The sequence below is a fragment of the Thalia democratica genome, chromosome 3, assembly GCF_965202585.1.
Source record: "Thalia democratica chromosome 3, ktThaDemo2.hap1.1, whole genome shotgun sequence".
NCBI lineage: Eukaryota > Metazoa > Chordata > Thaliacea > Salpida > Salpidae > Thalia > Thalia democratica.
The window spans coordinates 71,710,124-71,735,015 of record NC_139167.1 but is presented as its reverse complement, the minus strand read 5'-3'; the positions used below and the strand labels follow the sequence as shown (position 1 = coordinate 71,735,015).

General features: G+C 24.4%; 1 protein-coding gene across 1 annotated transcript in view; it reads right to left on the bottom strand.

The window, feature by feature from the left end:
* Positions 1-12,032: 12,032 nt before the first annotated feature.
* Positions 12,033-24,892, bottom strand: part of LOC145832514 (uncharacterized) — a 50,101-nt gene continuing 37,241 nt past the window's right edge. The window contains exons 57-62 of the mRNA XM_082939831.1: positions 19,459-19,549; positions 19,060-19,287; positions 13,790-13,834; positions 13,491-13,598; positions 13,075-13,153; positions 12,033-12,363 (exon numbers count right to left, since the gene is read on the bottom strand). Coding sequence (XP_082795957.1) covers positions 12,033-12,363; positions 13,075-13,153; positions 13,491-13,598; positions 13,790-13,834; positions 19,060-19,287; positions 19,459-19,549 — 882 coding nt within the window. The remainder of the gene's footprint in view (positions 12,364-13,074; positions 13,154-13,490; positions 13,599-13,789; positions 13,835-19,059; positions 19,288-19,458; positions 19,550-24,892) is intronic.

Here is a 24,892-nt window from a genome sequence, read left to right as displayed (position 1 = left end):
ATACTTTTGTTCTCATCTCTGAACTTTAGAAAAAACTGCTTGTTTTACTAACAAAGTTCATTGTGTTTTTATAAGTATTAAGAAAATTTTTAACATAATAGAAATTATTTTTATATTCTTAGTCTTTTTTGTGGAGTTTATAAATTAAAGTAGCATTTTTTTTGAAACAGTTTTGTTTGTTTACAGTAAATTAAAAACCAAACAACCTTTAGTTTATTTTCATTTAAACTTTTGACCTACACAGTTATATAAAGTACTGTAACTATTATCAAATATGAATTTACACAATGAAAACTCTTAGCATACAAACGTTGATAAATTTTATATGTTTAAATTAAAACAAACACTAATTAGTTTATTAAAAAAAACTTAAATTAACTTTATTTCCTATTGTTAGACTAGTAAATAAAAATAAGTATTCTGTATTAGTTTATAACAAAAGCTTAATTTTTTTTTATACTGAACTTGGATTAGTGAGTACTAAGCTATTTTAGTTTCTAAGTGTACTTTGATTTAAAAGATTAAATCACAACAACCCTCCAACTTTTTACTTTAGGCAGCTAACTGTACGCTAATCAGTCGTTTTATAATCTCAAATTTTTAAAACTAACTTCAAGCAAGTTTAAATAAAGAACATCCTTTTAAAGTTTTGAAGTAAAAAACAAAAAAAAATATCTAAACTTTGTTCAGGTTGCTATGTTGAAACTAAAAAGTTATTTTAGAGTAAAGGTTATAAAACACAGCAAAAAAAATTAAATTATTTGTATAAGGTCAAACACCGTTAGATTTGTTTAATATTTATTAGTTTATGTAACTTTATTATTTTATTAGTTTATGTAATATAGTAGGTGCACAAAAGCTTTAAACATGTAACAGTTTATATATATATATATATACCAAAAAGATGAAGTAAACTATAAAAAAGTTTTTCGATCGTTTATAACTTTTATAACAAAATCTGTTTTATTAATTTTCTTACAACATAAAGAACAAATGGTTTCAATCCAAATTTGTTTACTCTAAAACAAATTCAATTGATGTTAACTCATTTTTGTTTAGTCCATGATCTTAAAGAAAAATATTGCATCTGAAAAACAAACCTAATAGAACTAAAAGTAAGGTCGAATTTTATTTGTTTAAAGACAGCCTTTGCAGTAAACTTAAATTAGTCTTAACATGCAAATGATATATACGAAGTACATATAAGTGTTAGTTTAACTAAAAAATAATAATTAAAAGATCTAAAGCATTTTGACCATTTTTTTTTATTGAAAGTTATCAATGAATTTAGTTATAAGATTGTTAAATAACTAACTAAACTTCAAAAAATAACAGTTTTAAGGCATAGTAATAAATGAAAAAGATTTTGTACATCGGGTTTCTGTTAGTATTTTGCGTCTGTTTTGGACAAAATAATAACTATACAGGTAATAATTTGTTTTGAAATAAGTGTTCTTTTATAATAAGATACAAAAAAAAAATATTTAACAATTGTTTTGAAATTACATCTTTCAAAGGGTTTAAAAATTTAAGGTGATAAATGGCTATTGTAAAATTAGTTAAATATATTTAAAACAAATCAATAACATGATGAATAAAAAAATTGTACAGAGGTGAAAAATTCAACTATTTTCAATGAGCTCAGAAACACAACAGGTATTTTTTTTAGTTTGCAAACTAAGTACGACTAGAAATTTATTCGTTAAAGTTTAAAAAGTACAATTAAAGTAACAATTATTTTTATATTAATGTTAGTTTTGTAAAATTCACTTAGGAAAAGTGTTTTAGAATAAATGAAAAAACAACGAAATGTTTTACAGCCTCAATCAGTGAAAATACTGGTTTCTTTGCTGAACTATTTTCTGATTGGAGATATGCAGTAATTCTTTGTGCGGCTATTCTACTCCCACAGTTGATCTTATTTCTGATGATACTGTTCAGTTGTGGAAGGGAAAAGTAAATTTTATTCTTATTAGTATTGTGGCAGAAGCTTAATAAGCAGTATAGTTTATGTCAACACTTATAATATCGAACATTTTAAAATTTAGTTTTACTTTAAAGTCCCACTAAAGTTTGTAAAATAGAACTTTGTAAGTTTTATTTAGTTTCTAAATATTTTTTTTTGTAAATTGAGACTTGTAAAATCCTTATTAAATTATTTTTATATGAAATAACTTTAATTTGATGTATGCGTTTACAAAAACAAAACTTCAATATATGTCTAATGACTCAGAAGTTACCGACTGCGATTAAAATAATACATTTAAATGCTTACTACTTTAAATGTTTCATTAAAATAAATCTGGTAATTTTCTTAACTATGCTTACAATTATAACAAAAGTATATTTATAGAAGACAATCTAAGAAGACGAAACAAACGCAAGCCGACATTGTGCTAGCAAAGCAGTCAAACGCAGCCACTTGCGGTTGCCACTTCTGTCGCAATTTAACTGACCACGACAAAATGCTTCTCAGTGACAAACATTTAAGATACGATATGCATGGAACACCAAACAATGACAAATGCCTAAATAAGCCACCAAAAAACACAGCATTGAAGACTCCTAATACGAATGACAGATTTCTTTTGAAACTTGACAGTTTGAAATTTATTGACGACGAGTCATATGATTACCGTACCTCCGATTCGACTCCTGATCGACAGTTTGATGGAAATCTTCATAAAACTGATCACTACAGCAACAGCTTCGCTCCCCAGCAACAAGAAGACCTTGATAGGGAAATGGGACCGGTGTTGAGGACAACAGAAGTGGTATTTGGACATATTTATGAGAAAGGAACTTATTAACAATAAACTTGTTAATTTTTTTTGTTGAAATAGATGTGAAATTTTAACTTTAATCTTTTTGTATCTAGTAAGTCAGACAAAAATGATCTTTATAGATAATGTTTTACTTTTTGTTTATAAACCTTAGCTGCTAAAAATCAAAAGTGACATATAGTTTTATGAAAAGAAAAACAGAATTTAGGATATATTATTTTAAAGTTGTTTAATTTTTTAAATATTATTTATTTAAGGTATCCGTGATTTAGTCTTAGGACCAAATATTTTGAGCGTTTTTTTTTTGTCGCTCAATAAACTATATAAAGATATATTATTGAACTATACTTTTTTGCCAGTAAATTCATCTCTTAAAACTAATTAAAAAAAACAAAGTTATTAAAACAGAAAATAATAACTTAATCAGATTAATTAGACTTCAGAATCGTACTATAAGTATTTAACAATTTAGTTTTTTAGTACGTAGTTATAAGAAACTTTGCAATAGTTTTTTTTTAATCTACACATTATATATACGATAAATATTTTAATTTTAAAGTTGAAAAAATCAATACAAGTTTAATAGAAAAGAAAAAAGAAAAATGTTTATTGAAAAAGTCCTGACAATTCTTATAATAAAGGCTCAAAGTCAAAATTAAGAAGAGAGAGTTTAGTCTAATTTATATTCTTTTATGTTTCAATTTTTGAAAAAATTATTAAGTAGACTAAAACATGTTCATATTTAATTAATCGTTTTAGATATAGCTTTAAATCTAGTCAAAACCTAATTTTTATGAGAACACAGTTTTTTTTTAAACATCGTTGAAATATGAACCACTGAAAACAATCTTAGTTTTCATTTTCACAGACTTTTATCTAGCTTTAAATCTCTTAAAGCTAAATAAAGGTTTTAAATTTTTAATTCCTTATAACTATTACCGTTTAAGATTGATTTTATTTATTATAAATGTTTGTTTAAAGTTTTAGCAGTAATACAATTTTTAGTATGTTTAAATGCTCTTATATTTAGTAATGTTTTTCATTGATATGCATCTGTATTAATTAACTTTCTCCTCTAGTTAAATTTAATTTAAAAATAAGATTGTTTTTTTTGTTATCTGTACAATATACATCGTAAGTTCCATATATGTTGCTTAATTTACTAATGAATATTTTTTTATTTATAATGATAGTAAAATAGTTAAAAAGGACGACTACATAATTTTTTCTTAAACAGTAAATTTATAAGTTCCTAAGTAAATAGATTTCATTGCATATTACTTCTGCTTTATATGAAATTGAAGATAAAAATTCAACATATTTACTTAAGAGCACAAGCTTGTTTTTCGTTCTTTTTTTTCAAAAGTTTAGTTATGGTCAATAAATGATGGTCATACACGCAACTAAGTGGGTAATTACAACAAAACTAAAACGTACATATAAGAGAACGCTTAGAAAATATGAATCTTATTAAAGACAATCTCTGCTAAAATGATACACGTTCAAAATCCACCCAGTAAAACTTGAGAACCGCTTACCGATCAAGGGTAAAGGTTAGGGGTAACAGTGATAGCAATAAAAAAAAAGAAAATAAATATAAAAAATGTAAAAATATTATGAAACAATTATTTAATAAAGAAAAAAAAAACGGGTGGATTTTGAACACGGGTGGATTTTAATAATATACCGCTCAAATATTCTTTGTAACATTTTTCTATGTAACAAAATAAACAACAAAGTTTATAGATTTTTCAATACTGAAAAGTTTAGCAATAAAGTTAGTCAATAAATACAAGTTCCAATTTTCAATGTTTATATGTAGGGTTAACAATATTGAAATTAATAATATTTCTTGTTATCTAAATATTTTCTAACTTTTACTTCTAATGTTTAATAAAGCTATGGAAGTTTATGTTTCACCAATAAAAAAGTGATTGTTTACATAATTGAAACCATACTGAACTGCATAAAATATAGTTTGTTGAACGACAAAATAACTGCTAAAAGTATTCTTTCCTAGGACTTAGTGGACGAAAAAACCTTTTGGTTATCGAGTCGCATATAACGGATACTTTTTAACAGCTTGTCAAGGACAATTAAACATTAAAAGCTTGTCTTTTTTTTGCTTTCAGGTGCTTAAATGTGACTTTTTATACATGTAATACAATTATTAATTTTTTTTAACAATGTTTGAGTTATTTGATTTTAATTGAAAATACTTTTACAAATTGTCAACACTAGTTAGTTATTTTTTAGCGAAGAATTAAACTATTAAAAGATGATGAATATAGAAAAAACAAAAGAAAAATAAATAAATAAATAATATCACTAAGCTGTTATAACATTTTCAAAATTTCTTATTTCATTAACTAATATTTATTACGGCCATCATCAACAAAGTTAAGATGCTTCGCACCATAATCAATAAATATTGAATTTTACCCTACGGCCATCAACAACAGTATCCGAGACAAATTACGACCGGTTTTATCCTTTTTAAGACTCATCAGCACGTGTCCTTTTCACAGTACTTAATCTACTCTTTCTTTACAGTATTTGATTATGACAGTTACAGAAACATATGTTAGTTGAATAAAAAAAGTGTACTGTTAAATTTGTTTTTGTTAACTTTATTCATGTTATTTTATTCCTATTTTATTTGATTTTCTTAGTTGCTTTATTATTTTACAGAAAAATATAGATAGATATAGATTATTTTATTATCTAGTTTTAATAGAATACTAAAAGTTTACTTATTTTATTAATTTTTGATGCTAGCTGTAGTTTATCTAGGAATTTAAATTTTAAAATAAGACTAAATTACTAAATTCTTTTCATCAAAACTATTGAAGCAACAAAATTAGTTAAGCAGCATATAACTACTACTAATGTTTACTAAATTAAAACTAGTGTAATTTAAAGTATGGAAAAAAAGTCTTAAACAGTAAAGTGTTAAACTTAATCAAATTTATTTCTTTAAGTTTCAAAATCTTATAAGATTTCTGCTTTTACTACTTAGAATATAACTTTAAAGTAATTGCCAAAGATTAAATGTCACATAAAGCTACAAAGTTTTATATCACTTTACAGTCGTATAAAAATTAGTCGTTGGTAAATTACTAATAAGTAATTTGATTTTTTTTCGTATTAACTAAAAAACGGTTTATCAATTCAAATTAGTAAATAATTTTAACTCTGAATTACTAATGTGGTATAAATTAAATTTTATTATTTTGAAACTTAAAAAAGCTTTACACAGGTAAGCTTAAGTTCAATAAGTCTTAGTTATTTACTTAGAAATTTGACAATTAGTTATAAGTCTAATATAAGTATATATAATATATTAGATGTTTTAACTAGCATAAAGTAAAATCTTTAAACTTGATATTTAAAACTACATAAGTACTTTTTTAGTTGATACACTTAGTAATTCTAAGTTATCAGCTTAATATTATAAACATTTTTACAAGTTAATCTTCTTAAACAGATAATGTTTTATCAACTTTGTATTCGTATGATTTTTTTTTTTTCTTTTTTACATATAGTATTTAATAATATTGTTTTAATTTTATTAACTCTATATAATCAATTATCGATCATAACTTTATTTATTATTTTATCTAGTATTTGGATTATAATAATAGCGATTATAAAACATTACTATATTTTTTATTTATGCTTTGGAACATTTGATACAAAATTAAAAGACTCTTTAGTTTAAAATATTTTCTCTAAACCTATGAAACTATTGCAAAGTTATTAATAAATTACTTCAACATTTTCTTAGTTATTATTTAAGACTAAAAATCTGTACATATTAGGTTATTTGAATTCATTACTTAAATTTTGCTCTGTAGCTTCTTTTCTTGTTGAGTACTAAATATTTAGACTGATTACAAAATAACTTGAGTAAGTATTTGAGTTTAGCCGTTTCTGGTCTTTACATTGTGGAATTTCGCAAGTTTAGATTTACTAATATGTTAAAATGACACTTTTTTTTGGTTAAAATATAAATAATTTTAAAACCTAAAAATTTCAATTTGTAATAGACTTGTACTTAGTAATATACAGTGCCCAGGTTTAAATTTCTGTTGACTAACAATAAAATAAAACTTAAGTGAAAGCTTGTTAGAACTACCCTGAACTTACATGAAATAGTAAATAGTAAGTTTTAATTCACTTCAGTCACCAGACTTCAAGTACACTTAAACCCATTTGTTTTTAGTGAAACTCTTTAGTCAGTCGCAACCAAAAAAAAAATTTTAGTCTTCAAACAGCTCAATATATTTTAAAATTAACAGTTTTTTATCTTTATATTCAGTGTAGCATTTAAAAGACAACGTTTAAAACCTATTTTTAAGTAAAAATATACTTAGTAGAAGTAAACTAAAGTACTAAAATTTTTGGTTCAAAAATAATTATTATTAAAATGAGAGCGCTTTAAATACTTTTGGAATTATTAAAACTAATCATTTCAGTTAACTTTTTTTACTTATTTTCAATCTAAGTATTGTAAAACGGTAGTCACTTAATAAAGTTATACGTGATTGAACATTAAATTATTTTAATTTAAAACATTTTTTTTTTTAAGTTACTAAATTAATAGAAATTTAACATGCGACTATTTGTGTGAAAACTTGGTATATAGTTGTAAAAAAGAATCTATCTTTACTTAAACTAAAAAAATATGATATTTCTAAAAGTTTCTTTTTAGATATTTTTTATCTTTTTTTATTTTTAAACATTTAAAACCTCCAAAAAGTATATAATTAAATATTTTTATAGTTTCTATTTTTAATAATAAGTGACTTTGATAATTAACTAAACAAACGAAAAATAGCAAGATTGTAATTTTTAGTTTCTACACTTTTTTTATGATATATTTTTATTTATTTATTTGTTTTTCGTTTTTTGAATAAGGCCTTAAATAAATTTATTGATAACAATAATAAACTGCAATATAGTTTATTTATATTTACATAAAGTTTGGTTTAGTTTCTTGTTTATAGTTATGAAAATTATCAATCAAATTACTTTTGTCATAAGTAGCAATTATTTAATAAAAAATATTACACTTTAAAAAATTTTGATACTTAAAAATAACAATATACTGTTTTTTGTGTAACTTATTATAAATTTTCAAAATAAAAAATAAAAATAAATCTTGAAATTTAAACTTAGCATCTAATATAGAAAATATTAAAAACAAATGGAAAAACTTAATCAAGAAGTTGAGTTCAAAGTACTAAAGGAACATGAACAATTCACGTCTGATTTTATGAGCTGCACAGTGTTTAACAAAAATGCTCTGCTTAAAAGTGAAGCAGTTTCGTTAAGCGACTTCAAGCAAGGTTTCATAGGAAACTGTGGGTTGATAGCTGCACTAGCTGCCATTTCACAACGACCTGAGTTTTTGTCTGAAATCGCTCCAAAGATTGAACACACCAGCGAAGGTGCAAAACTTCATTTCAAGATGTTTCGTTTCGGGAAGCCAATAGCAGTCACAATAGATGACAAGCTACCGTTTGTTCTCCGATATTCCGAGGACAATTTGTCTTTGATTTATGCAAAATCTGCACAAAATGAAGGGTTTTACTTGGCTTCTTTGTTTGAAAAAGCTGTCGTCAAACAAGCTTGTTTTAGTTCGTACGACAATTGCGTTGGAATTGATCCGCAACTCGTGTTTTCTTTGTTAAGCGATTGTATGGTCAGCTGTAAAATTTGGCATAAAGATAAATCGAAAGAAAGCATCTTAGATCATCTTGAGACAGAAGTTGATAACAAAAGCTCTATTGTAATTGGCATACGACCTAACATAATTTACACGCCAAACAGTGATGCAAAATATTCTCATGCCTTTGCTGTGGTGTGTTATAACCTAGAACACAAAGCAATTAAACTTTATAATCCCGATTTTTGTCAAAAAACTGCTGCTGTAAGTAAAAACCTACCTGTTCCAGTTACTGCAAAAGCTGATTTTAATAAAGGGGAACTATTGATCACTTTAGATCAGCTTGAAAAAAGGAAAATAATTGTTTTTTGTTTGCATTCAAAAAACATGTACAAATCAGTTTTTCAGATTAATAAAATTTTGATACCAACTGGTTTTAATTTACTATTTAGAAAGTACTCCAAAGTTGAATTTTCTTGCAAAGCCCACATAAAAGAAGCATCAACGTTTGTAATAAACTTGTTTCTATTTAATAGCGAAACTAAGAGACCTAAGTTTCGTGTTTTTTCTGATGATACCGAGAAACGTAAAATTAAAATAAATTATGAACTGCCTAAACATTCATTTTACCAGTCAAATCCCAAGAGAGGAGAAGCAAAAGTTAAAATTTACCGGAAGTTTGAGCTACAACCAAACAAGTATATTTTTCAGTTTGAACTTTTGTTCAAAAATGTGAACGCTGATGAAATCAAGCTTATGCTGAAAATAGCTTCTGTCTCAGAATGTACTTTTGAAGAAATCACAAACGAAGACAAAACTTTGTGGCAGTTTTAAGTTGTTTGTTGTAACTCGTAATAAACATTTCAAAATTTGTTGTTGTAGTTATTTTACTTTTGTTTTTAAGTATAAATTTCTAACACGTAATCAATTAACAAAACTGTTAGTTGTACTCGTTTGCTGCAGTATTATTATATGTTTATGTTTTGACAAAAATTGATACGGTGAATAAAGTTTTTTATTAATTTGAGATAAGTTATCAGACGAAAATTTTATTTAGTTTAATAAATATTTTTCAACATAAAAGGAACATTGTTTATTAAGTATTCGTTTGCACAAAAGGTTAAACAGTGTGCTAACATAATTATTTCAGGTTTGTTAAATAAAATTTTAAAAACTTTAAGCATTTAAAAAACTTCTACAAATTACTCATATACTATATTTAATCCGAGACTATTTTATATGATTTTAATTGTACATCAGTGAAGTGTCTAGAAAATTATTTAGTTAGGTAGCTTTTTTCTGTTCAAAACAAAGTATTTTCTGTGGTAACGTTTAATAAACACTTAAGAAACTTTCATAAAAATCTACATATAATTGTTTAAAAACTTTTTAGCTACATATTTTTTTTAAATACAAGTCAAACAGAATGCAAAATCTCGAAGTGTTACAGTTCTTTAAGTTTTAATAAAACGATTATAATATACACCTAAGTCATTTATTATTGACAATGTAAAAATTTTGCCTTACATTGTGAGGCCTGCATGAATAACCATTTATAAATGAGAAACTAAGCACGATGACTAATCACCAAAATTAACTAACTTGTCTTAATATTAATAAGCCATATTCAATGACGTGTAAATAAATTTATAAGTCCAAAGCTTAAATAATTTAGTTGAGCATCGAACTTTAACCAAAAATTAATTAAGTTTTTTGGAATGAAATATAAGCAAAAGTGAAAAATTCTAAATTAAAAATTAAGTCTTTTGAGTTGAAGTAACTATCAAAAATAGTTTTTTTTAACTATTTTGATTGGCTTATTTTGTATCAAAAGTTTCATTTTTCATATGTGCAACTTTTGCATTTATAGCATTTTTATACAATTGTAACTTTTTTCTCATAAAAAATTACAAAACTACGTCATATTAGTTCAACGTTATTCAAAAGTTCAGCAAAAAAACCCAACTAAATCTACTTAAATATATATAGTCTACGGTTAGATATTCTTTTAATTGAGTAATCTAAGTTTTTTTCCTTATACTTCTTTTTTTCAGGGAATGCACAGGAAAAAGAAAGCCTGTCAAAATACGCCCCTGTTGTTGGTTAGTGTCAGAATGGCACAGCGGTACTTTAGCACGGTGCGTCAATTGTGCACGGAGCCTTACTTTTACAAGAACTAAAGCTTTTCGATTGGAGGAATTATGAAACTTTTAGATGAACTGAAAAAATAAATGCTAATATTTCAAATTTCTAGATTTTTCAAGCTTGAATTAAAACTTTTTTTAGTCTATCTATTAGTTTTTTAAGGAAAAGTTAATTCTTAATTTTCTTATACTTTGTAGATATAATAGTATTAAATATTTTAGCACTATTTAATATCAAACCTAAAATTTACATACAAGTTTGTTACCTAATAATCGTAAACATTTTAAACTAAATATGCTATAAATAATACGATAAGATAGTAAAGACAGTACCTAAACAATACGATGATATCTTTTTTTTATTAAATAAAAACTGAGATTTTTTAAACTTGGTAAAAAAAAAACTCAAGAATAAAAAGTGGTAAAACTTTTCAAAAACAAACTTAAGTCTTCTTTTATAGGTTTTTAGTGTGTTATTAGTTAGTGATTCTATAATTAATGTATAACGTTATCTTAAATCTATATACCATATAGTTTTATAGTAATCTTAATATTCTCAAGTTATCATTTTCATTTTTTTTAAGATAGAAAGTTTAAGAAAACTAAGAAAAGCTATCAAGTGCTAACCTTATTTAATTTAATTAAACCTTATAAATCTAATTAAATTGACTAAAAAATTGAAATTTTCATGTTATATTTTTCGAAACAACTATATTTATTTAGGTATTGTGTTTAGTTTCGTACAATATAGACTTGTTTTATATTGAATTTTATTCTAAAACAATAAAAAAAGTATTAAATACTTCCAAAATAAAGTTGTTAATTAAGTTCGAATTTTTTACGAATCTAATGCGTGTTTACTTTTAGTTTTAACAAAGTTTTAAAATATATAAACTAGATGTTTCAAAAAATTTTTAACAAAATTTAAACTTTATTTTATTTTTTTATTTTTACTTACTATATTTGGTTTATCTTTTACCGGTTTTAAAACTTTTTATGCAATAACAAAAAACTTTGTTTTTAATTTCACCTTAATTATTTATTACATCTAGATACCTTTGTTTATTAAAATAGTTTAAACTTTTTATTAGATATACTGGAAGACAGAATTAACAGAAGCTTTAAATATTAAAATAAAAGCTTATAAGTGCAGTAATTGAATATACAACTTCTTTTAAGTTAAATTTTTAAAGAAATCACATAGAAATATTTTAAACATTTTCTTATTAAATTTTGAAAAGTGCCAGCAGTTATCGATGTAATAAAAATTACTGTGGACTGATATTCTGTCGATACAACAGATGAGCACAGAAAAGTTCTAAAACCAAAAGTATTAATCGAAATATTATTTTTTTTGTGTAACAATTAACAGCTATCGACAAATCAAAAAATAATAATTAAAATTAATTCAATAAAAACTATTCAAATATGGTTTCAATCCAACGGTATGGTAGTCCAAATCTCCCGTCTCCTGTCCTCTTTGCCGTAAACTAACCCCATGTCCCGATCCTCCTGTTGCAGGGATGTCAATTGGTTGTCATGGTAACCGTAAACCAGGGGCTGGTCGAACGAGCTGCTGGTGTCCATGCCACGGACCAAGTCGTCGTTTCTGGTGGAGTTTTTCTCTTTCCTGAACATTCTTGTGAATTTTCCGCCATTTTGAGAGTTGTTAGGGTCTCCTCTCAGCCCAGATCCATTTTTTCTCTTTTTTTGGATGTAATACATGGACAGAGTGTTGGACTTTCTTTGCTCTTTTTTTAATTTCCTTAAAAAAAACAATTACGATTCAAAAACTTTTATACGAAAAAGTAGTTATAAAAGAGACACATATTTAAAATTTAAAAAGCAGTAAAAATTCAAAATCGACTTTATTAAGTATTCTATAATGTTATTTAGGTGTTATTTTAGATGTTACTAAATATTAAACCAGCTATGATTTAAAAAACTTAAAGGTGGGTTTTTTTGTAATAACAAAAGTTGAACAAAAATAAAAACTTTGCTGTTAAAGACAAAGAGTAAGTAATTTTAAAACAGATAAAAACTTAAAAGATAAATTTAAGATTATCTATCATGACGCAATATTAATTACAAACATTTACTTATAATCTTTGTACTAGAACAACTTTAAATGCATGTTAATTATATTCATATAAAATATTAATCAATGACGACGCGTGATGATGTAGTGAAAGTGAACGATTAACATAAATAGCCTCGTATACTATTATCATTCTTCAAATTTCATTTAAAATAACAATAACATTGATGGCAGTTCAAGTTAACCGCATCCCTTTTGACGTCATCACGCGTCGCTCCACGTAACAAACATTTAATTTGCAATATTTAGTTTACACAACCTACGTATATTGTTTAAACGGCGTATACTTAATTGAATTTAGTTATACTTAAAATATTATTAAACTCTTAAACTCAAATTTGAAATTGAGTGTTGTATATGTAACCAAAAAAATCTTACTTTTTGTTACGGTTTCTCGCCACTACTCTCCAAACGCATATAAGTATCAATACAACCAAAACTCCAAATCCAGTGAAAACTATATACGTCCAGTATGATAAAAACGTAATCACGATATAGTCCAATAATGAAGCTGAAATACATACTTTTTAGTTTCTGTTATAAATTGGTAAATATGTTTTTAGAACTAATCAAGCTGCGTAACTTTAATATATGTCAAGTAATTTGAAAATCACAACAAAAAACACACATTGTTATATTTGTTTACTACTTCTAGAATACTTTCAGAGTTTGAAGTTGAGTAAACATACTAAGTTAATTGTTTTTATTTTAGCAACTAAACTAATTTTCAATTAATTATCTGTTAAATAGTGAATTGGTCTTTAGACCTACAACAAAACAAAAACTAAACACACTTGTTTCACAGAAGTCTCCACTAAATCCAGTATCACATTGGCATTTCGTTCCATTGTTTGTTTCTATTGGTTCACCGTGGTTGTTGCACATTACTGAACTGTTTGTATCTTTGAGAATAAAATAAGCTTTGTTTATATGATTCTTATAACGTTTAAGTAATAATACAAAGTTTACTTTTCTTAAGTCAAAAAAAAAATGCTATCTCTACAGCTTAATTGGTTTGGATTATTTAAAATAAAATGTATTTTATTAACCCCTTGCTTTTCAAAGTAACTTAAACTGTTTTTTATTTACTTACCTGTGGTGTTGCCGTGATCATCAGAAACACTTGAGTTGTTCATCTCTGTAAAATATTTCATTATTTAGCTTTTTATTTCGATTCCATTTAGTAGTTTTACAGAAAGTATAATCGTTTAAATTGTTTTTTTATAACCAAGATGTAATAAAGTACAATTGTTAGACAAAAAATGTTATAATCCAACCTAAAATTATAAAAAAGAATATTTACACGTAGTTTACAACTTGAAAAAACTACCTGTGGAATAACTACTTTGTCCTAAACAGACGGAGAATGCTAACATAAAACCAATGTATATAATCTTCTTCATATTATTGTTTTAGCTTTTTTACTAAGAAATCTACTAATCAAACACAAGTTAGATAACTATTACACATACAAACTATTAACTATGTTCTAAACCTTGTAAAAAAACATTACTACTTTTATTTTAAATAAAATAATGTGTTGTGAATGATAACAGTTTTCAAAATTATTCCTAATGTAGGTTGAGTTAAAAAAAATTGTTTCAACCTTACTTAATTTTGGTGTAGTTTTAAGATTAGTTATTTTTACTTAAGAAAAATCTAAAACAATAAAATAACAACGTTTATTTTACAATATAACAAATTTATTGATTTAATTTATTTTACATTTTTGTTTATTAAAAAAGTTTAATAACCAAGATAGCTTAAGGCACGAAACAAATTATAAAAATATTAACTAACTGTTTATATACAGTAGTCTGTTTAATTAAAATTTTCCATCTCAAAAATTTCATTTACTACTGTTATACATAGAAAGCTTAACGATATAAACTAAATTGAAAACTAAAAGGTTTCTGAACATCTTTCAAGCAAAAATATTTATGCAGTTTTACTTACTAAGTCTTCATGTATACTATTTGATTCTAAAATTAAACCGCTTCAACTTAAACAAAACTTAATACTAACTCGTTTTTATAACTGAAACAATTCAAATTTAAGATACTTAAAAGCTATGGTATGCAGTTTTAAACATTAAACATAATATTCATAAGTTAAGAGTTAGATAAAACTATTTTGAAAATAGAACTTCATAGTGAGCTGTTGTAAACATATCATTATTTATTATAATTAAGTAAACTTATAAACTAAACTAACTAAGTACTACACGGTATTAAAAACAAGTTTGAAAAATTTAATAATCTATTAAAAAAAATTTAAGTTATTTTGGATTATAACAATGAGAAACAAACTAAACTTTTAGTTTTATAACTAATGTTTATGTTTAAAATTTTTACATGTTAAATTATAAACTACAAATATTTTTTTTTCAGAGTTACTTTTGAATATGTATTAAATGCTTCCAAACTACGTATGTTAAAATTTAGACAAAAGTAAAGCAATTTAAGTAAAGGTTTATCTTTTTGAAAAACACGTTTTAAAAAATTTAATAGATAAACTTAGTTTTTAAAATCTTAAAAATAACTGTTACTAAATTTAAAATTCGTACAAAGAAAACACATAATACTAACGAAATATAAAAACTAATAAACTACTAGCATTTTTATAAAGCCTAATAAAACTTAGGTATGGAATCAAGATATTTTCCTTAATACATACTAAAAAAATTATAACTAAATTGTAATAAGCAAATAAATAAATTTCCGATCTTAAGATAAGTTTTATTCAACAAATCATTTCAACAAAAAACAAGTATTTTGTTTTAAACCAAACTTTCATACTCATGTTAATAATATTTCAAAATAGTTTTTACTACGCAAGATGTCTTCAAACTAAATAGTTTTAATATTATTTTCAAATTAACCTACTACAGTTTTTAGTTTTATTAATATAACTGAAAAACCCTGAATATTTAACACAAACTAAGTCTTTTATTCTTTGCGACATTATATATGAGAAAGTATACTTTCTTCTGTGTAAATTAGTTTGATCATTTAGTAAATTTTACTAAAGTGTTACTGAAATTTTAAAAAAATACTACCTTTAGTTTTTCTCACAACTATGTTGAACACGGACCCAAAGTAACCAAAAAAATATATTTTAATAATTTTAGTCTAAACATCTGATTTATTTTTTTACTGCTGTTACTGTTGAATGTTCAAACTCAAACTTTTAACTTAAATAGAGAACAATTGGTCTTTATAATCTAAGCAACCCTAATTTATGTTACTTAAAAACAATGGTATGTTTTTAAATTTGCTTAAACTTAATTTTGATAAGTTGGGATTCAGATAAAAGTAATTTACAGATAGTTTTTAAATAAAAAGTTTTTAAATTCTTACTACTTAATCTTAAATAATTACGTACACTTAAATACAAAGATAGTTAAATACTAGCTAATCTAAAAAGTCAGTACAAAAAAAACTTAAAGTAGTTTTAATAGGAAGGTATAAACGAATAAATAATCCGAGCCTACTTATTAGCATACAGTAAAAAAAAGATCTTTAAACTACTTTTAATTAAGTTCTCGTTTTAGTTTTAATTTTCAAATTTATGGGTTAGAAAGGTTTGGTTTTTTCTACGAAGTAAAACTATTGGGTTTCGTTTGAAAAATTCCAACCTTTAAAGAACCAGTAAAATAAGTTATCAACAAAGTATTTTAATGAGTTTCGAAAATCCTAACATAGACTGAACGCTTCTTTCAGTAGAAATTCACTCGAGCGAAACGAATAAATTTAATCACTCTATTAGATTAATAGAACTGTGCCGTTGGTTTTGATAATCTATGTTGTTGGGCATCTTTTCGATGATAATCATTTGAAAGCAACTGATAGTTTTAAGATGTGTGACGGATGGCTGTCTAACATAAAGGTTGTGAACACTATGCAGTAATAAATAATAATTCAAAAACAAAGTTATTATCTGTTTGCTTTAGATTAAAGTTATAGTTGTTGTAGTATTTCAAAATTTTAATATACGTACTAGGTACACTAAACTTTGCATTATTTCAATATTTAAAACCTTAACCTTTTTTTTAGTTTTAAGTATTTGAAAACTAGATTTACTATTTTTTTTGACAACAAAAGACAAAATTTGTATAATAAAAGTTTGTTTTATTGTACTAATAACTCTATAGAATAAAAATAAATCATCATTAAAGGTTTCTTTATGAAATTTTTTTGTGTTTAGCAATACATTTTTTCATTTAAAATTCAATAAAATCAAAAGTCCTTTGCGTCAAATCCTTTGCGAACGCATAGCTAAAATTTGACTAATAAAAAGGTTTTACTTATATTATTTTGTATTTCAAAGTATACTTTTTTCAACATTTGTAGGTCATATTTTATTTAAAAAGTGCATGGACAATGGAATTATGTATTAAAAACAATAAATGTTTATAGAGTAATCCTAAGTTTATACTTTTCATAAAATAGTGTTAATATATCTGTAGTTAGCTTCTAAAGGTGAAATTAAAAAGTAAATTTTTTTTAAACAACTACGGATACGGAGTACCTGACAGTAAAAGTTGAGGTTGAACAAATAAAACCAAGATAGTATTAGCCTAACTTACTACTGGAGTTCAAAGTTAAACAACTCTTAAATTAAAAAGTTTTATGTAACTAATATCCAATAAATACTTTTTAGTTGCTAATATGGTTCGACTTCTTTAGTATTAAACTTAAACCAAGCAATTTAATATATCTTTTTAGTAAGAGTTCAGCCAGAAAGGTCACAATCTGGTACAAAACTTTTATTTTAAGTTTATTTTTAACCTGATAATTGTTAACGTCAAAGGGCCAAAAAAAAAAATTTAATTTCCTTGGTCTTGTTACGTTTACACTCGAATGTTACTGATTAAACAACAGAGTCATTTGCTGTTTTTTTTACACTTTTTTTTCATAAATCCTTTGAAGTATATAAAATAACCTAGGTAACTAACACAGATTTTTAAACGCAACCTGTTTACAATAAGAACTAAACTAAAATAACTATTTACACTTCTTTTCATCGTTTTTCAGTTCTCATATTAAACATTTAAAAAACACATATCGTTATTACTGCAAACAAACATTTTTAAATGTTTTTTTTTGATGAAAACAACTTAAATTGATTTTAAAACAATTAAATATTGATAAAGAAAGTAATTAAATTATTTTATTAATACCAAGCTGAGAAAATAAGGTGTTAGTACAAAAATATAATGAAATTAAGGAAGGTAAGTTTTCAATATAGTTCTTTCCTTTGGAAGTAGTTCCAATATTGTTTACTTTCCCGCTTGTGTTTCCTGTAAAATAAATGACATTTTCTTACAAAAATTAAATAAGACGTTTTTTAATTCAAACATTGTTTTACTTACAATAATCAGAAACAAAACATTTTTTACGTCTTATTCTCAATATTAAAGTTAATTCTAAAAGCTTTGTTTATTTAAAATTGTTATTGTTTTTTATTAGTTTAGTTTTTAAGCTAAACTTTTCAATAAACTTTAAAGGTGTCTATTTTGTGCAAATTACTAAAAAAATAGTGTTTTAAAGACATCTAAGAGCTATTTTATTTTCAATTTTACCTTTAACCTTTAAATTTAAAGAGTTAAGTCTACTTTTTTTAACAAAACAAACTAACTACTATTTTAAAAGAAAAACTTAAAACTAAAAGTAAAAAGAAATTTCAGCCATTTAACACCATTATTAAAACTATTATTTTACTGCGACTAACAAATTTCTAAACTACTACATTTTAAAAAGTTTTATCAACTAAAATCAAATATAAACTTACCTTACATTTGCATGTACAATCCACAGACAAACACAAGTTATTAATATTATAACTCCTCCTACAACAGCAAATATGTATTTCCAGTGCTTTACGTATTGAATGGTCTCAGTCCAAAATGAAACTATACAAACATATTATACTTGATGTTTAAAATGATGGAAATTTTTAAGAACAAGGTTGTCTTTAACTGCTTGGTGTGGAAACAACTTGTAAAACTTAAAATAATTTAAGTATTTATTTTTCAAAATAAACAAAAAAAATTTTTGTTGCTGTTGTTTATTAGCCAATTTAATTTTAATCTTAAACCGTCATAAATCAAATTATAATACTTAAATTTTTTAAACATTGATTATCTTGTTTAAAAAAATATTAATTTTTAAACTTTATGACCCTTAACAAATAAGGTTTAAAGGTTTGTTTTACTTTAATATTTTTACACATTTAAGATATTTTCAAAAAGTGTAAACTTGTGCTTCATAAACGTTTACTTGTGATAAAATTAATTCTTTGAAATAGCTTTGAAAATAAATTAATTAAACGATTTCAATATAATTAGTATAAAACACAAACTGTTGTTACAGGACTTTCCAGTGTAACCGGAATCGCAGTGACATTTAGATATGCCATCTTTTGTAATCTCCACTTTACCATGATCACTGCACACGGTCGAGTGTTGACCTTCTGTTGAACTAGTCGTAGTTGTTTCTGTTGTCAGACTTGTTGAGCTGTTTGCTTCTGTGGTACTAGTTGAGTTTTTTTCTGGTGCGGGTTCATTTGAACGCTCTTCTTGTGCTGCTGCTGTTAAATTAGTTTGATTCTTTTAATTCGTTAGATTTGATGAGCTGTTTCGTTCTACGAGTCAGGTGAAATATTTGCTTTGAAAAAACTTTTTTTTTTTGACAGTTATGCAGTACAATTTTTTAATACAATAATAGTTTACAGGTAATAATATTAAGTAACAGCATAAACTTATTTCGCAATTTTCTCCATTGAACCCTTCATTACATTCACATTTCACCATTCCGTTGTCCAATTCTACTTGTATCCCGTGACCACTACACTTTAATGTATTGTCCCCTTCTATGATATTAAATAAATTATTTGAAAGTTTTAAAGTCGTTTTTGTGTATTTTTTTGAACACCTTTTCATTTACTACTAACGAAAAATACTAGTGTGTTTACTTTTTAGTAATTATATTTTAAAAGCTAAAGTAAAATGTATTTTTGAGTTGATATGATAAGGTAAAACTTTTTTTTAATGTTATCTAGAAAAAAATTTAGAATTAGATTGCCTACTTGAAACAGTTCATTTGTTTACCTGTAGCCATACCGGAACAGACATACAGTGCAAGTATAGCTCCGATCCAACCAAATTTATACATATCAATATTTAAACTTTAAAAAGTGCAATATTAAAGTATACTTTCTAAAACTTTAGGTTTTCATTACTAAGAAATACAGCTAACAAACAAAATAGTTTCTAATTTATCAAATCGAAAACATTACGACAAGTTTTAATAATTTTAATTCTATATATAATATAACTGTTTCCACAAGTTGGGTTATTAAGTAAATGTTCATCTATTGCAGAACATTTACTTTATAACCCAACTTGTGCAAACAGTTATAATATAAATAGAATTAAAATAATTAAAACTTGAAATAAAATAGTATTTTTTTCCATAAAAACTTTTCCATAAAATTGTATTTGTTCCATAAAAACAAGTTTATACATACTAATACTTATAATTTAAAAATGTGCAAAAATAAATTGTTCTTTATCTAAATTTAAGTTTTTACAAAGACATCAGCTAAAAACAAAATAGTATTTGTTCTATAAAAACTTTCAAACAAATCATTTAATTGTTTCCGTTATTATCTTTGAGCAAAACTTAAAAAACTATTTTATATACATATAACTTTTTTCACCTACATAAATTCAAAAGTTTTTACCAAAATAAAAAGTGCTTTTAATTTGTTTAATTTAACAAACCAGACTTTTACCGATTAAAGTTAAAAGTCACTAACTAAAAACAGACAGTTATAAATAAAACTTCCGTGCTTTTGATTTCAGAACTTTTATAAAAGTTATTTTGTTTTGCCTTCAACGTTATTTAGAAAAATTGTACACTTTACTTTTAAAGCTCTACATTATTTGGTAAAATACAATTTATTCTAAAACTTATCTACGTAAATAAATTGAACCCTATCCAATTACTTGCAATTTTTTGCTATTCACATATTAGTATTAAAAAAGTTGCATTTTCTTAACTTTTGCTTATAAAAAATATGTGTTAACTCAAATTGTCATTAATTTTAATCTAAACTACTAGTTTTAATTCCGGTTTAGATTTAACAAAAAAATATTCTTCTATCATTTTTGCATATAATTACTTTACTGTAAAATAGCTATATAGTTAAATTTATTTAGTTTTAACAATTAAAAGATTAGTTCAGTGGATTGGATTGACTCTAATTTTCACTACTTTTAACACATTGATATGCAGTAACCTAGAATTAAGTTAAACACTTTTTTTGTTTTAACGTCAAATAAAACCGTTTACCACGTATACTTATAAGAATACTTTTAATGTTCTATATTAAATCAAAAATTATTCTAAGTAAAAATGCAGTGATAACTTAGTGCTAGTTAATCCAACAAATTAAAAAAGACGCTTAACAAATTTTAAAAGTAATAATCAAAATAAACTCGTCAATATAAACAAAATAACTTAAAACTATTAGTTCTTAACATTTTTTTTTATATCTGTAAGATTAATAGTTATAACATCTTGAATTTTAGTAATCTAAAAATTTTCTACTTTTATATCTTCTATTATAATCTTTTATTGTTAAGTTAAATGATTTAGGAAAGTAAGTTTTATCTTTTAATTTGTTACATAAACTTAATTCATTAAAAAATGAGTTCAATTAAGAAAAAAAAATACTTATCTTCAACTAATTATTCGTATTTAATTATTTCTGAATGCTACAAAATAATTTCTACTGTATTTTGTATAGCTATACTTTCTTAACTTAAGGCAAATCTTTTTTTAACTTTCAAATTTTTTTTTTTACCCAGTTCTATCTAAACTGTCATAGTTAGTTATATATGGTAACTTTAAAAAGTTAATTCAATAACTAAACAAAGCAACAAAAATGTAATAGACGACAAATAAAAGGTTTTATAAAAGAAGTTGCTTGAGCTTTTTGCTTATAAAATCATTTTTTACTTAACTATTTGTAGGTTAAACTTAAATTTTCGAAATGAAATGTTAAAAAAAACACTGATTATATACTTTTTATTCTTAAAATTATAACAATCGCCGTTTTTTAAATAAAAGGTTTTGTGCATTTCATAGTGATCTTCCTTTCCAATCTTACCGCAGTAAATTTAAAAAATGACCCTATTTATCTGATTTTCGCAAAGAAAAAAGACGAAATAAAAAGTAGTTTTAGTATAAAAAAACATATTTGCTGGTCAAAAATAACAATTTATAAAATTTCCAACTGATTAATTTTAAACAATAGTAAATGAGGTGCACGACTCGATAAACCAAAAGTCCTAAGATTAAACCTTTTGAGCTTTTTTTGTCGTTTAACAAACAATAGCAAAGTTAACTTTAATTATAATTTTATAAATATCAGCTATAATTTTATCATACCACTTTTTTACCACAGTTTAATGAACAAATAGCTTAAATTGACGTATTTATGATTTAAGGTAGCTTTAATGAGATTTAATAAAAAAAAGCTTAAATTGTTTTATCTAAATACAATAAAATCTGTTAAAGATTTTATTGTATTTAGTTTTCAAGGTACTTAACAAAAATCAATAACAATCTATATTTATATACCTTCGAAGTCTATTATTGGAGAAACAGAACATATCTTATTTTTTTAAAATGTCACTAATATATTTGTCCTTTAAACTCTCAGATGTCATATTAGTACTAATTCTTAAATCTAATTTATTTAAAGTTCTCATTTCCGCAAATATTCTAAGTAAAACATTTCTTTTCTGAGTAGATACGTCATAATTGAACTGTTACTGGAAGGCTGTAAAAAATTGTTGTTTTTGAATTTTCCGTTAAGATTTAGTGGCCAGAGAGCCCTTTGTACTAATACTAAATGAACTAATGATCTTATGTCAGTTAACGTTAGGTTTGCTAAGTTTTTTTGTGCAACTTAAGTTTAAGTGAAAAACAGGAATATGTGAAGAAAAGCAATTTTTAATGAAATATTGTAAAACTGTACTATTTTATTAGTTTCCATTATTTTTAAACATTTTAGAAGGTCTTATTATTTGATTAGAAAAACTATTTAATTCAATTTTATGAAGTTATAATCGGAATAGATATAAAAATATAATGTGAATTTTAGAACTTTTTTAGCTCTATTCTTATAAATAGTGTGTTCTGCGGTTTACGAAGACTTGACAGAACTTATATATAAAACAACTTTCATATGACTAATTCTAGCAATGTTATAGCAAAACAAACGTCAAGAGTTTGTTTTTATTTCAAAACCTAGTAGAAAAAATCTTAAGGAAACTTAATATAATTTGATAGAAAAAGTTATTTATAACGAAATTACTAAATACTTTACAAATATTGCCCATATAAGCTCCTACAAAGCTTATATTTTAGGAAAAGTAAACTAATATTTGTACAAAAACCACATAGCGTTTATAACTAATAATGCACTATTTCAAATGTTATGTTTTTGTTTTACTTAAAGAGCTATTTTGGTAAGTTTTAGGCTACCAATGATTAAATTCTTAAAAAGGTTTTAAAGTTTATATTTTTGCAACATTAAAAGTTTTACAGAACCACTGTGTAAGTAATATAATATTTTTGTTTATTCCATGTTCAAATAAATACGAATTTTTATCTTAAAAAATGTGGCAAAAGTTTAGTTTTAGTTCATCAAAATTAATACAAACGTTTTGAGTATGATCTACCTTATTTTTATCTAGGTGTCATCAAACCAAGGTTACTTAAAGTAAAAATTCCGTACAGCTTTAAACAATGATTTTATATAGAAAGGAAGCTTTATAAGCAAAGTACATTTAGATACATTTGAATTAAGTTTATATTATTTATATAGATATGTTTACATTATTTACATGATAAAACTAATAATATGCATATATATTAAGCAGGTTTAAACTTACTTTTCTTAAAAGTTCAAAAATTTTTCAAAGCTAAATTATTTTTACGGTAAATTTTATTGCACAAAACGACAAAAAGGAACTTCAACAAATAAATAAACGAACAAAAGTAAAAAAATGCATCTTTTTGTAAGTAGTCTTACAAAAGGGCAACAAAACTTCTTAATTCTTAATAAAAACATTTGCAGGGTATCAGCTTCGGGTCATGAATTCAAACATCATTTTGATTATTTTGTTATGCAGCGCTCTGTTATAAAAAATTTAAGTAAGTCAACAAAAAAGATTAAGGATTTCTTATCAAAACAATTTTAATTTAAATTGTTTTATAAATCGAACTTTGGTCACCTATCTTAAACTGTTTCTGCTTTTATAAATTTATCGTATCTTTTTGTTTAAAAATACGACAAAACTAAGCATAACATGTTAAAGTGCAAATTTAAGTTACAAAAAGTTTCAAGGTTTTATAATAAAATTGTTATAACTTTAATTAGTTTTAGTAATTAGAACTTTGATCAGTAATCTCTCATAAAACCACTGCATTTATTTGCACATAGATTAAGTATAAACACATACAGTTTTAATAAATTCTAGTTTAACCTTGAGTTTATTTTAATAAACACTTGTTTTGTTAAAAATTAAAACAAATAAAACTATCATTTTGGGGTTTTCTGTCTATAATATATTTAAACTATAAAAATACTTGTTTAAGTATAAAAATACAGTACATTACCGCTTAAGTACGCAAATTGAACCCGACCAAAAAGTGCGTACTTAGCACGGGTAGTGCGTACTTTTTGACGATATAGTATAATATGAAATTTAGTTGTTTGTTTTCTTTCTTACAACTAGCCACCAAATAATTAAGCCAAATAAACAAGTCATTTATTTCAAATAACATTTAAAACATAATTCTAATTTGCAAATTTTTTAATAGATTTTAAAATGATTTATTGTTTCTATAAAAAGCTTCTACATAATTAATACATACATTTAATATAGAAAGTCAATGTCAGTCAATGATTTAAAAATAAATATTAAGCTACATTTTGTTTTGTTAGAGGGAAAGTACTAAACTACTTTGTGTCTACCAAACATTTTTAAAACATCAATGTATGTACATTTAAGTTAAATTATGACTTAACTATTTTGTATATGCAGGTTTTTTTTAACTTTGTCATCTATATTTATTTATTTTATAGCATTACAGCTCAAATATTATTATTCTTTTTA